Source organism: Gekko japonicus, unplaced genomic scaffold, assembly GCF_001447785.1.
Source record: "Gekko japonicus isolate JY-2015 unplaced genomic scaffold, Gekko_japonicus_V1.1 scaffold558, whole genome shotgun sequence".
NCBI classification, from domain to species: Eukaryota; Metazoa; Chordata; class Lepidosauria; order Squamata; family Gekkonidae; genus Gekko; species Gekko japonicus.
In genome coordinates, this window is record NW_015170908.1 from 357,656 (window position 1) to 372,140 (window position 14,485).

Below are 14,485 nucleotides of genomic sequence, written 5' to 3' on the forward strand. Positions count from 1 at the left end.
CTAGTTCCAGCTCCTGCCAACCTAGCAGTTCGAAAGCAAGAAATTGCAAGTAGATAAATAGGTACCACTTCAGTGGGAAGGTAACAGCGTTCCGTGCGCCTTGGTGTTTAGTCATGCCGGCCACATGACCACGGAAACGTCTTCGGACAGCGCTGGCTCTTCGGCTTTGAAACGGAGATGAGCACCGCAACCCTAGAGTCGGATTCGACCGGCTTTCGAGCAAAGGAACCTTTACCTTTAATCTGCCTTGAATCTGGACAAGGAAGGTGGATGATCGGTGAAGTAAATAAATAATATTTCTTCAGGGCCAACTGGTGCTTCCATAACAGTGAGGGTTTTTTTGTTTTATTTTGTTGTTAAAGTTTATGGTAAGCATGTCTCAGAAAAGGAGATGTTAAGCAAGAAGCCAAACAAGTTGTTTTCTGTGGCCCCAGAAGGTCGGACCAGAACCAACGGGTTGAAATTAAATCAAAAGAGCTTTTGGCTAAACATTGGGAAGAACGTCCTGACAGTGAGAGGGGTTCCTCAGTGGAACAGGCTTCCTCGGGAGGAGGTGGGCTCTCCTTCTTCGGAGGTTTTCAAACGGAGGCTAGATGGCCATCTGACAGCAATGCTGATTCTGTGAACTTAGGCAGATCATGAGAGGGAGAGCAGGAAGGGTTGCCCTCAGTGCTTAGTTCTTGTGTCCCTTTCTTACATGCCCACTGGAAATACTGATCACCATTTTGGGGTCAGGAAGCAATTTTTCTCCAGGCCAGTTTGGCCAGGGATCCTGGAGGGTGTTTTTTTGCCATCTTCTGGGCATGGTCACTTGGGGTGTGAGGGAGAGGTATTTGTGAATTTTCTGTGCATTGTGCAGGGGGTTGGACTAGATGACCCACCCTTCAAAGCAGCCATTTTCTCCAGGTGAACTGATTTCTGTAGTCAGCAGATCAATTGTAAAAGCAGGAGCTCTCCAGGCCCCACCTGGAGGCTTGCAGCCTTAATCATTGCTGTTCACCCAGGGGGTTTTTTAGAAACTGATTGGTTTAGAGTCACCAAGGGAGCGTCACGCTAGTGGGGATCTGAACCCAGGTCTCCCTAATATGATGCGAGCCATTCGTTATGTCAAAATGATATATCAGAGGCGGAGGTTTGTCTTCTTTAATTTACCAACCTGTGGGGTAATGGAAATCGGCAGCCATTTCATCTGAGTACATTCCCCCCACCCATGGAACTCCCAGCCGCGTATGTTGGGCATCCTCACGACAGCCCTGGGAGGCGGGCTAGTCACCCGACGAGCGTCATCATGGCTGAGCCAGGATCAGCACCCTGGTCCAAGTACAAGGCTTCCTCTGCTCCCCCATGCCAGCCCTGCAGGCCACAGGGGACTAGCTCGCCTCTAGCTGGGGGGCCTCTCTTCATGCAGAAGCCAGGAATCATCCCAGCCATGAAGACACTTTGGGGGGAAAAGAACTGTATCAAAAGACTTTGGCTTGGGGACGAAATAAGGCACTCTGGGGGCAGAAAGTGTACCCCGGAGCCAGGGAGAGAAAGGCAGCAGAAGATATTCTCTCCCCCCGAGCCCCTTTTCGGAGTATTGCAGCAGTGCCCAGGGAAGCACACCCTGCTCCCCGCCCTTGGGGAGGTGGTTACGATCCATCTGTTGTCCGTGCCATAAGAGGGCCCCCCTCCACAGGATGCTGTCCGTGGCGGTTTCCAACACCCGAGTCCTCCTTGTCGCCTGGATCAAGCCCAGCTGGACTCTGCAGAGGCAGCAGCAAGCTACAGTTCGTCTTTCCCGGAAGCGGACCCCGCCTGCGGAACTTCCGTCAGGCCTGGAGGAGGGGCTGGGGTTGCCGCCGTCGCCTGCTCTGGAGGTAGTTCGGTCTCTTCCGTATTGAAGAGCATGCGCACTAGGTCATCGGCCTGCACCCGGTCCTGCAGAAGACACAGAGCGCTTGTGAGGGGGACAGGCTTTGGTAGTGAGCATGGAAGGGTTGTGGAGTTGTGAGCAAAAATTCTACTTTGTGAGCTACCGACGTTAGTTGTGAGTGAGCGATTTGGCGACTGCATAAACTAGTTTGCTCGGGAGCCATCCTTCCTGAGCTAAGACAAAGATCTGTGAGCTGGAGGCTAAAAGACTGTGAGCTAGCTCACACTAACTCAGCTTAGAGGGAACACTGTCCGGAACGTCTTCCAATAATGCCTTATTAAGTGCCGTATAGAAAGGTTAAAAAGAGCTATCGTAGGGGAATACTCACTAAAACGAGCACCAAATCAAGGACATACCGGGGAGAGTTTCATTCGAATGGACAGGTAAGAGATGCAAAAGGTGCCGAGGAAGAGGAATCATGCAAATTGGCTTGAGCTGCAGAGTTACAGCAGAAAGGCCAGCTTTTCTTGTTGCGGGTTTTTAATGGCTGCTTCACAGTGAACGGTGAAACAAGCTCTGGATGTGGAAAAGGTGGAGAAATGCTTGGAGGAGAGAAATACAGAAAGGGGAGGTTATAGTAGACGGCTGCTGTTACTCACCCGTTCGCTGTGGCGAGGGTCCAGGGTGAACCACAGGGCAATGGCGCAGCGCTGACCCTTGGTTACAGCTTTCACTCCATGAGGGTTTTCGGAGCCTGAGGAGAACCCCACTGCTCGGCCACACTGGGGCTGCACTTCAGCCTGAAAACACAACACAGGGATCCAGGAAGGAACTGCTGAGTACCCCATACTGAAGCCCCCCCCCCGCCTTTTCCTTTGGCATAGACCAAAGCTACAGAAACATCACACTGTGTGGCCCTTCCTGGATTGCACCATTTCAGAGGGGATGCCTACATATCTGGATGCTTCTCCTGTCCGGAACCCTCCTGCCCAGAGAGGTAAAAGGTAAAGGTTTTCCTTGCTCGAAAGCCAGTCGAATCCGACTCTAGGGGGCGGTGCTCATCTCCGTTTCCAAGCCGAAGAGCCAGCGCTGTCCGAAGACGTTTCCGTGGTCAGGTGGCCGGCATGATTAAACGCCAAGGTGTACGGAATGCGGTTAACTTCCCCACCGCAGCGGTACCCATTTATCTGCTTGGAATTTCTTGCTTTCGAACTGCTAGGTTGGCAGGAGCTGGGGCCAGAGATGGGAGCTCACTCCGTCACGCGGCACTCGGGTCTCGAACTGCCGAGCTACCGACCTTCCGGTCTGCAGCTCAGCGTCTTAACCTCCGAGCTACCGCGGCCCCCGACCAGAGGGGTAGGTTAGGCCAACAAAGATGGGCAACCATGCCTGAATGGAGGTTTGAACCGGGGTCTCCCCTCCCCCCCTTCGCTCATCTTGTTCCCAACCAGATCCAGTGTACAGGGAAAAGGTGCTGAATATCAGATGGGCCCACTGTCACCTCTCAGAAGCATGCACTTCAGGGGCAGCGACGTATCTCGACCCAGTGCAACTCACACACCAAAGCTCACACACCAAAGCATGGACGGCTTCAAAAGGGAATTATATAAGCATCTGGAGCAGAGGTCCATCATTGGCTAATAGCCACACGGTATAGATAGGGGCGCTGGGGCAACTGATGCTCTGTCATTACCGCGGCCCCCGACCAGAGGGGTAGGTTAGGCCAACAAAGATGGGCAACCATGCCTGAATGGAGGTTTGAACCGGGGTCTCCCCTCCCCCCCTTCGCTCATCTTGTTCCCAACCAGATCCAGTGTACAGGGAAAAGGTGCTGAATATCAGATGGGCCCACTGTCACCTCTCAGAAGCATGCACTTCAGGGGCAGCGACGTATCTCGACCCAGCGCAACTCACACACCAAAGCATGGACGGCTTCAAAAGGGAATTAGATAAGCATCTGGAGCAGAGGTCCATCATTGGCTAATAGCCACACGGTATAGATAGGGGCGCTGGGGCAACTGATGCTCTGTCATCTTGGTGCTTGGAGGAGGGTCAACAGTGGGAGGGCTTCTAATGTCCTGGCCCCACTGGTGGACCTCCTGATGGCACTGGTATTTCTGGCCACTGTGTGATACAGAGTGTTGGACTGGATGGGCCTTTGGCCTGATCCAACATTGGCATCTCTTATGTTCTTAAGTTCTTAAAGCTCGAGTTAACTTAATGGACATTTCCCCGCTCCCCTGAACCCGTTTTGAAGCACCGAGTACTGCTGTCTCCAGGGGTACGAAGGAACGACTTCCTTACCGTTACTGTTTTGGCGTCCAGCTCGGTGAAGTAAAAGTTTCCACCCTCAAAGTCCCCGTTTAAATAGAGGATGGCACTACAGAGATTGGAAACAAGAACGCAGCTTTCAGCACCCTCCTGCTTCAATGGGCGGGGAAGAGGAGGGGGCGAACCCACCTCCCGCTTGCTTTTTCGGGAGGGTCTAGTTTGCAAAACGACCTCTGTGTGACTCCGGAATCTGAGTCCCAGAGCCATCAAAGAGCACCTAGAAAAGTCGGCGGCAGAATGATAAATGAAAGTGCTTGCAAAGGGCCTTCAACAGATGAAAGTGCCTGTGCTGTGGTAAACTATCTGCAAGAATTGGATTTGGAAGGACAAAGGACATAAGAGGGTTTTACCCAGGGCTCTTTTTGTAGAAAAAGCCCAGCAGGATTAGCATAATAGGCCACACCCAACAGCAGGAACGTATTAGCATATTAGGCCACACCCCTGACAGCACAGCTCATTAGCGCATTAGGCCACACCCCCATGTTACCAGAAGTGTGGTCATCCAGCCACACCCACCTTTTGCTTCTTATTCTGTTTACCTTGTTTGTGGTCAAAACCCAAGGCCTTTTTTGTAGTAGGAACTCCTTTGCATGTTAGGCCACACACCCCTAATGTAACCAATCTTAATGCGTTTCTGCTGTTGGGTGTGGCTTATTATGCTAATGAGTTCCTGCTGGGCGTGGCCAACTTGGGAGCCAGCCGGAACTCCGTTCCTGTGCGTTCCTGCCCAAAAATAGCCCTGGTTTTACCATAGCACAAGCCCTTTCATTTGATGGTGTCTTGTGTCCGTGGATCTCTCTGGATTGTAACCTCCAAGTGGAGCCTCGGAGATCTCTTGGACTTGCAACTGAGCTCTAGACTACAGAGAAAATGGCCTCTTTGAAGGGTGGGCTCCATGGCACGATACCCCACGTAGCTCCCTCTCCTCCTTCACCCCCAGACTCCGCCCCCAAATATCCAGAATTTCCCAACAGAGTTGTCAACCCCTCTAATAAGCGTGGTTCCAAAGGGGATGTGTGGATTCTTAGAAGAATTAATCTACAGGCTACTTGGGGAAACTTGAGGTTCTAGAGGCAAAAAGGCTCGGCAGGCAGAGGTCGTAACCACCCCACCAATGGCGGCCCCGTTTCATTCTCCCTGCAGCTGGTACCTGTAATCTCGAAACGTATATGCTGGTGGCTCCTTGACACACTCCAGGGCCTCTGCGTTAAGGATGCAGTTGTCCACGTGAACAGGGTGGCTGGGATCTGTTCGGTCCTCCTGCTTCTCTGCACAGGAGACAGGGAGGAGGAGAGAGAAGAATCGTTAAATGCCTTCGCAATGTAAGGCTGCATTCTGCCGTTCTGCCAGCAGATGGAGCACTCAGCATCCTGAGCGTCTCCTCTCATTTAAGCCAACCAAACCACTCCTAAAGCAGGACAAAACTGTACAAGCATCTAGTCCGCTAGCCCTTGTGGCAAGCTTCAGGTCCGTAGTCGGGATTTTGTGGCTTGTGGGGCAGATTTTTTTTTCTGGTGGGGCTGCCGTTATTTGCCATAATGGAGGGCTGCAGGGCTCTTTAAATCTTGCAGGAGGGGAGGGAGAGGGGCGTGCGCCACCCCCTGCTTCTTCTCATAAGCATTTAAAGGATCCCTTCAAATGCTTTTGTGGAAAACGAGGGGGCCTTTAAGAAGCGGAAGCACTTTAAGGAAGGGGTCTGGCTCTTTAAGGAAGGGGGCAGAGCCCCCAACAGCCCCGCCGTAGCTTACGGGCCAGGCAAGCGTGAAAGCTCCCAAGCAGAGACCTCACTTACCGTCTATAGCTGTGCGGCACACCAGGTGAGAGTAGGAGAAGTGGAGCGGCACGTCCAGGCGGAAGTAGGACTCCATCACGTGGCGGACCTTCTCGGTCACATTGTAATAGAGGTACGCTCCGCGCATCGGCACTTTGCCTTCCTGTCCCAGCTGTGGAGAAGAGAGCGTGAGCGGCCCAGATCGTGGGCAAAAGACATCCCTGCCTCCACCACCCTACTGATGCCGACTCCCCAAATATGCACCTGCAGTGAAAATGCAGTCACCTGCACTACCTTTCCCCCTGCCTCTACCCCGGACCCTCCACACTACCAGAAGTCTGACAAATCCCCCTACTCTTTCAAAGCCTCCCTTGGAGTTAGGGCAATGTCTCATGGGCACCGGATGACTTTGAGCATAAGCAGCCACTTCCAAGAGCTGGAGGAATACCTCGAAAGAGTTCCTAAGACCACGCATTAACAGTCCTCCCAACAGCTGCTGAAAACTATTTATGCTTTCCCATATTAGGTTTATATTGTAGGCAGGGCTCTTTCTGTAGAAAAAGCCCAGCAGGAACTCATGAGAATAATAGGCCACACTCCACAGCAGAAACTCATTAGCATATTAGGCCACACCCCTGACAGCACAGCTCATTAGCCCATTAGGCCGCACCCCCATGTTACCAGAAGTGTGCTCATCCAGCCACACCCACCTTTTGCTTGTTATTCTGTTTACCTTGTTTGTTGTCAAAACCCAGGGCCTTTTTTTGTAGCAGGAACTCCCTTGCATGTTAGGCCACACACCCCTAATTGTAGCCAATCCTAATGAGTTTCTGCTGTTGGGTGTGGCCTATTATGCTAATGAGTTCCTGCTGGGCGTGGCCAACTCGGGAGCCAGACGGAACTCCGTTCCTGTGCGTTCCTGCCCAAAAATAGCCCTGATTGTAGGCTGGTCTTAAGACCGTAATAATAAAAACATCTAAACACACACCGAAATGACGTACGCCATTCTGAAATAACGACATCTCAAACTGCTTAATCCGCAGGTACAAACTTTGGCACGTGCAGTTCTTTCCAGCCTACCTTAAGGGCTTTATAGACGGTCACACCATAAAAGGTCTCGCTAGGCGTGTGAGGGGAGGACATCCCACGATAGCCGTCCCCAGCGGAGGCAGCTGCCTGGGGCGGGGAAAGAATTAACGTTATTGTATGACATTTTATTAATGCACGCGTTTAAGATTGTTTTGTTGGGCTGGCTCCATGTTGGAAGTTAGCCCCGGGCTGCAAGGACGGCGGCTTTGCCACTGCCGCAAAGGAGCAACCAGTCAGCACTCTGGGATGGTCGGTGTTTGTGGCTGCTGACGGGCTGACACGGGACCATCACAAAGCCACCTTCTGCCCACCGGCAAGCTGTTCAGAGTGTCCAGTGCCAGCCAATCACAACACCCCTCCCCTCAGGAGAGGGAGGGGGTGCTGTGATTGCTGACTGGCACTGTGCAGCCAGAGGGAGAGGGCGTGTTGTGACTGCCACATGCCTGCCCTCCTGCATTCTGTGCAGTCTGCAGGAGAGGGAGGGAGTGTTGTGGCCGCTAATTGGCCAGCGATGTGGCAATCACAACTCGCCCTTTCCCTCTGGCTGCACAATGTCACATGCTGGCCAATCAGCACTCTCTGTGCAGCCAGCAGGAGAGGGAAGGGGCGTTGTGATTGCTGACTGGCTGCCATGTGGCACTGTGCAGCCAGAGGGAGAGGGCGTGTTGTGATTGCCACATGCCAGCCAATCAGCACTCTCCGGGCAGCCAGCCGGAGAGGGAGGGGGCATTGTGATTGCTGATTGGCTGGCATGAGGCACCATGCATCCAGAGGGAGAGGGTGTGTTGTGACACTGTGCAGGAAAGGGAGGGGGTGTTATGATTGCTGACTGTCTGGCATGTAGCACTGTGTGCATCCAGAGGGAAAGGGAGGGGGTGTTGTGATTGCTGACTGTCTGGCATGTAGCACTGTGTGCATCCAGAGGGAAAGGGAGGGGGTGTTGTGATTGCTGACTGGCTGGCATGTAGCACTGTGTGCACCCAGAGGGAAAGGGCATGTTGTGACTGCCACATGCCAACCAATCAACTCTCTCTGTGCAGCCAGCAGGAGAGGGAGGGGGTGTTGTGATTGCTGATTGGCTGGCATGTAGCACTGTGTGCATCCAGAGGGAGAGGGCGTGTTGTGATTGCCACATGCCAGCCAATCAGCACTCTCCAGGAACAGCTGGCTGTGCAAACAGGAAGTACTAGTGGCACCTGCAAATCTGTACATTAGTGTGGATCCCCAGCAGGCTCACTGCTCTTCCTATGTAACATCTGTACACAGCTGTCAAGTAGCAAGTGGAAAGAGGCTGATTTAAAATACTTCGACACCCGTCTTTCGAGCAGGCATCCTGGCGCCTGAGGCAGGCTGGCCAGAGACCTGCCACGGCTGCCACCAAAGCAGAGCGCTCCTCAACTAGAGGGACCCGTGACTCACGTTTGTCAGTCTCTGCAGTTCTCTGCACTCCTCGTCGGAGAGGACTCCGTCAACCACCACTCGCTGGGAGCCATTCAGCAGCTTTGAATTCATGGTGACGCTGAGCCCATCGTACACCAAGGGGCCTCCTGCGGGTGGGGAGGGGAGACCAAGGAGTAGGGAGGGATGGTCTTACTCAAGAGAAACGTGCAGCACCTGCAAGCAGGAATTGCAACGCAACAGCCCCCATGTTCTCATAGCCAGTTTCTCCTCTCCCCCTACCTTCCCGCACAAGCTTGCTCATATCCGTGGAGTCCTTGGTCTTCTCCTCCACCAGCGTCTCTATCTCCTTCATGAGATTCCCGATCTCTTCCGAGATGCGGGCTGCCGTCTCACGCTCCACCCTGGAGGACAGAGAGGAAGTGGGGGGGGGGGGGGTTCAGCCCCACCAGAGAACAGAGAGGGCGGCAGAGAGAAAAGCCAGGGACAGTGGAGAATGAACAGGAGTTCCAAGGAGGACAGGAAACCAATAATATTTCTGCCGAAATCAAGTCGATCCCCTTTTGACTGCACCGCCGGCAAGGGAAGAATGAGGGGTAAAGGATCAGGAAGCTAATTCTGGGGTGCGGCTTCCCTCTCCTGTCATTGACCGCATACAGTCAAGAGTGATGCATTTGGTCAGCATCCGAGGTCTCCAGTGTGACCCTCAACTTAGCGTTAAAAGCAGATGAAGGGAGGGGAATGCATGAGACCAAGTGATGTGCACGTATCTCTGTGGGTCTAGCTACACATTACATTTTCCCCAGTGACGTCCCTAGGTTAGGTGAGGAGGCACATCCTGAGATTCCATGTGTCTCAGCCATCTGCGGGCCCCGTTCAGATCAGAGTCACAGCTCTCGGAGAGAGGGTAAATGTATGCGAACCACGGTGGAATAACAACTATAGTAAGTGATGGAACACACCGTGTACGATCTAGTGAACCCAGGGCTAATTTTGGGCAGGAACGCACAGGAACGGAGTTCCAGCTGGCTTCCAAGTTGGCCACGCCCAGCAGGGACTCGTTAGCATAATAGGCCACACCCAACAGCAGGAACTCATTAGGATTGGCTACATTAGTGGTGTGTGGCCTAACATGCAAAGGAGTTCCTGCTACAAAAAAGCCCTGGGTTTTGACAACAAACAAGGTAAACAGAATAAGAAGCAAAAGGTGGGTGTGGCTGGATAACCACACTACTGGTAACGTGGGGGTGTGGCCTAATATGCTAATGAGCTGTGCTGTCAGGGGTGTGGCCCAATAGGCTAATGAGTTCCTGCTGTTGGGTGTGGCCTATTATGTTAATGAGTTCCTGCTGGGCTTTTTCTACAAAAAAGCCCTGAGCTACACATTACATTTTCCCCAGTGATGTCCCTAGGTTAGGTGGGGAGGCACATCCTGAGATTTCATGTGTCTCAGCCATCTGCAGGCCCCATTCAGATCAGAGTCACAGCTCTCGGAGAGAGGGTAAATGTATGCGAACCACGGTGGAACAACTATAGTAAGTGATGGAACACACCGTGTACGATCTAGTGAACCCAATAGAATGCCTTGTTACGAGGTATTCACAACAGTGAATTCAAAAATACTGTTCAATATTGTTCACGACTTTAGTGTGAAAATATTATTTGCATGTTTTTAAACATTCCATACTTATGCCTTCCCTCCCGCGCTACTTTCCTCAACCTGAAACAACCCTGGGTGGGTGCTATTTGCTCTCATGGGGGCTTCATGTGTGCCACAATGAGCTATATGTCATGTTTTCACAAGGTGGCAAATAGCAAAAAAAAACCCCTCCCATAGTCTGAGCTCATGGGAAACTTGGCTGTTTCTGCCTGAAGCCACCTCAGCCCTGGAGAGCCTGCGACAGAAATGGGTGTGCACATCTATCCGTCTGTCCAGCTCAGTTCCCCCAGTGATCAAATGCAACTCCATACTAAGAAAGAAAAGAACCTGGGGTGGAGACAGCATTAGCAAGTGCATGCAATTCAGAAGGGCTCACTTCTGTTTCTCTCGCAGCCGCTTGGGAATTACCGCCTCGGGGGTCCACGTGTCCTTGAAAACAAAAGGGGGTGAGGTAAACGAAGGGATTTCCTGAACCGTTCTGTGGAGCCTGTCTGCTCCCCCTCCGTCCAAAGCTCTCCCAAAGGCCAAGTTTCCCAGAAAGCCTTGGGCTCCACTATTTCGGCCTCACCTCCAACATGCGGCTAAAGTAAAGGTAAAGGTTTCCCTTGCTCGAAAGCCTGTCGAATCCGACTCTAGGGTTGCGTTGCTCATCTCCGTTTCAAAGCTGAAGAGCCAGTGCTGTCCGAAGACGTTTCCGTGGTCATGTGGCCGGCGTGACTAAACACCAAGGCGCACGGAACGCTGTTACCTTCCCACCAAAGTGGTACCTATTTATCTACTTGCAATTTCTTGCTTTCGAACTGCTAGGTTGGCAGGAGCTGGAACTGGAGACAGGAGCTCACTCCGTCATGCGGCACCCGGATCTCAAACTGCTGAACTACCGACCTTCCACAGCCTGCAGTTCAGCGTCTTAACCACTTGAGCCACCGCAGCTCCAGAACATGCGGCTACAAACAGATATATGTGGAACCAGGAACGGATGTGGGTGTTTCGGCTGCAGGGTCCCACCTTTGCTCCCGCAAAAAGGCAAGACCTTGGTTTCGAACGGAATATGGATTATCTCTATCACACTTTAGGCAGGCTGGATGCTTCATTTCTATTTTCCATTGTGTCTACTGATGCCCTCTCTCTCTTTTTTTTTGGAGGACCATTTTAACACTGCTTAAAAATCTTCTTGTAGTGGGGTTGGCTTGGTGACAGACGCTAGCCAATCAGACCTTGCTGCGAGACAGGTAGTTCCAGCTAGTGCAATGGCCAATAAGAGCTGAGGAAATCCAGCTTCTGCTGCCGACCAGGAAAAGGTCCCCCCCACCCCAAGCTCTCTGGAGGGTAGGATGGTATGCGCTTGATGGCTGAATCTATGTGCATCCCATGTGCACCCAGAAAGAAGCCTCAGACCAAAAGTGCAATGGGGATCCATGATAGAATCTTTTGATGTGCAACTAACTTGAAAAAATGCAGCCACTGGGAGTGCGGGGAGAACATGGATGGAGGCCACGACCAATGTTCCCTCTAAGCTGTGGAGTCTTGTGAGCAAAAGTTCTACTTTGTGAGCTACTGGCATTAAAGTAGTGAGCCAGCGATTTGGCTACTTCTTTCTAGTCAACAGGAAACAAAGGCAAATATCCACATAGTGGGTATATTTTCACCCAGTGCTGGGGCTTTTGAGGGGTATGTATATTTTGCTGGGGAAAAAAGTTAACTGTCCCTCTCCTGCAATCTTATCTCATACTGCAGGGCTATTTTTGGGCAGAAACGCACAGGAACGGAGTTCGGCTGGCTCCTGAGTTGGCCACGCCCAGCAGGAACTCATTAGCATAATAGGCCACACCCAACAGCAGAAACTCATTAGGATTGGCTACATTAGGGGAGTGTGGCCTAACATGCAAAGGAGTTCCTGCTACAAAAAAAGGCCCTGGGTTTGGACAACAAACAAGGTAAACAGAATAGCAAGCAAAAGGTGGGTGTGGCTGTATGACCACACTTCTGGTAACATGGGGGTGCGGCCTAATGTGCTAATGAACAGTGCTGTCAGGGGTGTGGCCCAATATGCTAATGAGTTCCTGCTGGGCTATTTCTACAAAAAGAGCCCTGTTAATAATCTCTCCCACCCCAATTGCTTATTTTGGAGCTAAAATTACACCGGGTAGGGGGTAGGGGGGAGAAACTGATCCCCAATATTGTGCATACTTTGGCCCTGAGAATGGATTTTGGGTGGTGGTGGTGAATATTTCGTGTGTGTGTGCATGCCTGGAAGTCATGGTTGACTTCTGGCAATCCCTAGTGGGGCTTGGATGTTTCAGAGAGATGGCTTACTATTGCCTGCCTCTGCGTCCCAGCCCCGATATTCCTTGGAGGTCTCCCTTCCGAGTATCTGTCAGGGTCGGCCCTGTTTAGCTTTCCAGATCTGATGAGATTGCGCTCGCCTGGGCTATCCAGGTCAGGGTTGCCCCGAGCATGGATTGTTTGCTCACAGTTACGTCTTCTTCCTCAGCTGTCAAAAGGGATACTGTAAGCTGCGTGGGGCGCACCTCTTTCATGGCAACCTGCCCCAGTCCCTTGACCCAACGACAGGATCGCAGGAGTCACCACTCACCGGGTCCACAAAAGGAATCCCAAAGACATCGTAGCCAAAGAAGAGCAGCTCTTTCTCCACGAGGCTGCGCCGCCGGTAGGCCTGGACGTTCTGCAAAGCCAGGGGGACTCTTATGTTCTTATGTTCTTAAAGGCAAATATCCACATAGTGAGCATATTTTCACCCAGTGTTGGGGTTTTCGAGGCATATGTATTTTTTGCTGGGAAAAAGTTAACTGTCCCTCTCCTGCAATCCCATCTCATACTGTATCATCTCTCCCACCCCAGCTGCTTATTTTGGAGCTAAAATTACACCGGGGGGGGGGTAGGGGGGAGAAACTGATCCCCAATATTGTGCATACTTTGGCCCTGAGAATGGATTTTGGGTGGGGGTGGTGAATATTTCGTGTGTGTGTATATGCCTGGAGGTCATGGTTGATTTCCGGCGACCCCTAGTGGGGCTTGGACGTTTCAGAGAGGCGGCTTGCTATTGCCTGCGTCTGCGTCCCAGCCCTGGTATTCCTTGGAGGTCTCCCTTCCGGGTACCTGTCAGGGTCGGCCCTGCTTAGCTTTCGAGACCTGATGAGATCGAGCTCGCCTGGGCTATCCAGGTCAGGGTTGCCCTGAGCATGGATTGTTTGCTCACAGTTACGTCTTCTTCCTCAGCTGTCAAAAGGGATACTGTAAGCTGCGTGGGGCGCACCTCTTTCATGGCAACCTGCCCCAGTCCCTTGACCCAACGACAGGATCGCAGGAGTCACCACTCACCGGGTCCACAAAAGGAATCCCAAAGACATCGTAGCCAAAGAAGAGCAGCTCTTTCTCCACGAGGCTGCGCCGCCGGTAGGCCTGGACGTTCTGCAAAGCCAGGGGGAAAAACCACCTCAAAACACCAGAGATCAGGACATCAAGTTAAAACCTAATCAGTTGGCCAGGCAGGGGAAAGGGACTGCCTCCTCCTGTACGAACCCACCTCAATTATTAGGATCAACTTTGGAATCCCTGCGGTGTGAGCTCCCAACTTTCAGTGGCAGGGTGCCACAGCTGAGAAGACCCTGCTACTTGTCCCAGTCCACCTCACCTCAGACAACAGAGGATGGTGCAACAGGGCCGCCAACAACAATCCCAACTGTTGGGGGCAGGTGCCAAGTAAGGCAGCCAGGCCTCCCACCACAGTGGAAGGCCTCCTGACAGCAGCCCTCAAGAGAAGAAAAAACACATCGGCGTTGTACGCACCACAGCGTCACTTCCAGAGAAAGCCTGGAGTGACATCAGATAGCTCTAGGAATTGCCAGAAACTCTATGGTAGAACATACAGCATTCCCATGCTCTATGGTAAATTATAGAGTTCCTGGTAATTCCTAGAGCTACCTGATGTACCAGACTCGGCGCGGCAGCTGTAGTGTCAGGGAATCTAAAAGGGGCATGAAAAGGCTAGATCTACATCAGATAGCTCTAGGAATTGCCAGAAACTCTATGGTAGAACATACAGCATTCCCATGCTCTATGGTAAATTATAGAGTTCCTGGTAATTCCTAGAGCTACCTGATGTACCAGACTCGGCGCGGCAGCTGTAGTGTCAGGGAATCTAAAAGGGGCACGAAAAGGCTAGATCTCCACTCTTTACTGGGAGATTGCCCCCCCCCAAGATCCACCACCATGTTGCAGGAGCTCTGGGGTGGCCCCCCATTCCCTGGTGGGAGAGATGCCGAAAAGAGATAGGACAGTCTGTGATTTCCTGGCACTCCGTTTGCTTCACTGTCCAAAGGCATTTCTTTCACAGGGAGAACGGAAGACTGACCATGCA

The 14,485-nt window shown here is 52.2% G+C and overlaps 1 protein-coding gene across 1 annotated transcript in view; it reads right to left on the reverse strand.

Annotated features, from left to right (window-relative positions):
* Nucleotides 1–1,128: 1,128 nt before the first annotated feature.
* P3H1 (prolyl 3-hydroxylase 1) overlaps nucleotides 1,129–14,485 on the reverse strand; it is a 28,339-nt gene continuing 14,982 nt past the window's right edge. Inside the window, exons 7-17 of the mRNA XM_015418657.1 lie at nucleotides 13,447–13,536; nucleotides 12,701–12,790; nucleotides 10,481–10,533; nucleotides 8,727–8,848; nucleotides 8,466–8,593; nucleotides 7,038–7,133; nucleotides 5,979–6,129; nucleotides 5,337–5,454; nucleotides 4,160–4,235; nucleotides 2,515–2,655; nucleotides 1,129–1,920 (exon numbers count right to left, since the gene is read on the reverse strand). Coding sequence (XP_015274143.1) covers nucleotides 1,765–1,920; nucleotides 2,515–2,655; nucleotides 4,160–4,235; nucleotides 5,337–5,454; nucleotides 5,979–6,129; nucleotides 7,038–7,133; nucleotides 8,466–8,593; nucleotides 8,727–8,848; nucleotides 10,481–10,533; nucleotides 12,701–12,790; nucleotides 13,447–13,536 — 1,221 coding nt within the window. The 3' untranslated portion in view covers nucleotides 1,129–1,764. The remainder of the gene's footprint in view (nucleotides 1,921–2,514; nucleotides 2,656–4,159; nucleotides 4,236–5,336; nucleotides 5,455–5,978; nucleotides 6,130–7,037; nucleotides 7,134–8,465; nucleotides 8,594–8,726; nucleotides 8,849–10,480; nucleotides 10,534–12,700; nucleotides 12,791–13,446; nucleotides 13,537–14,485) is intronic.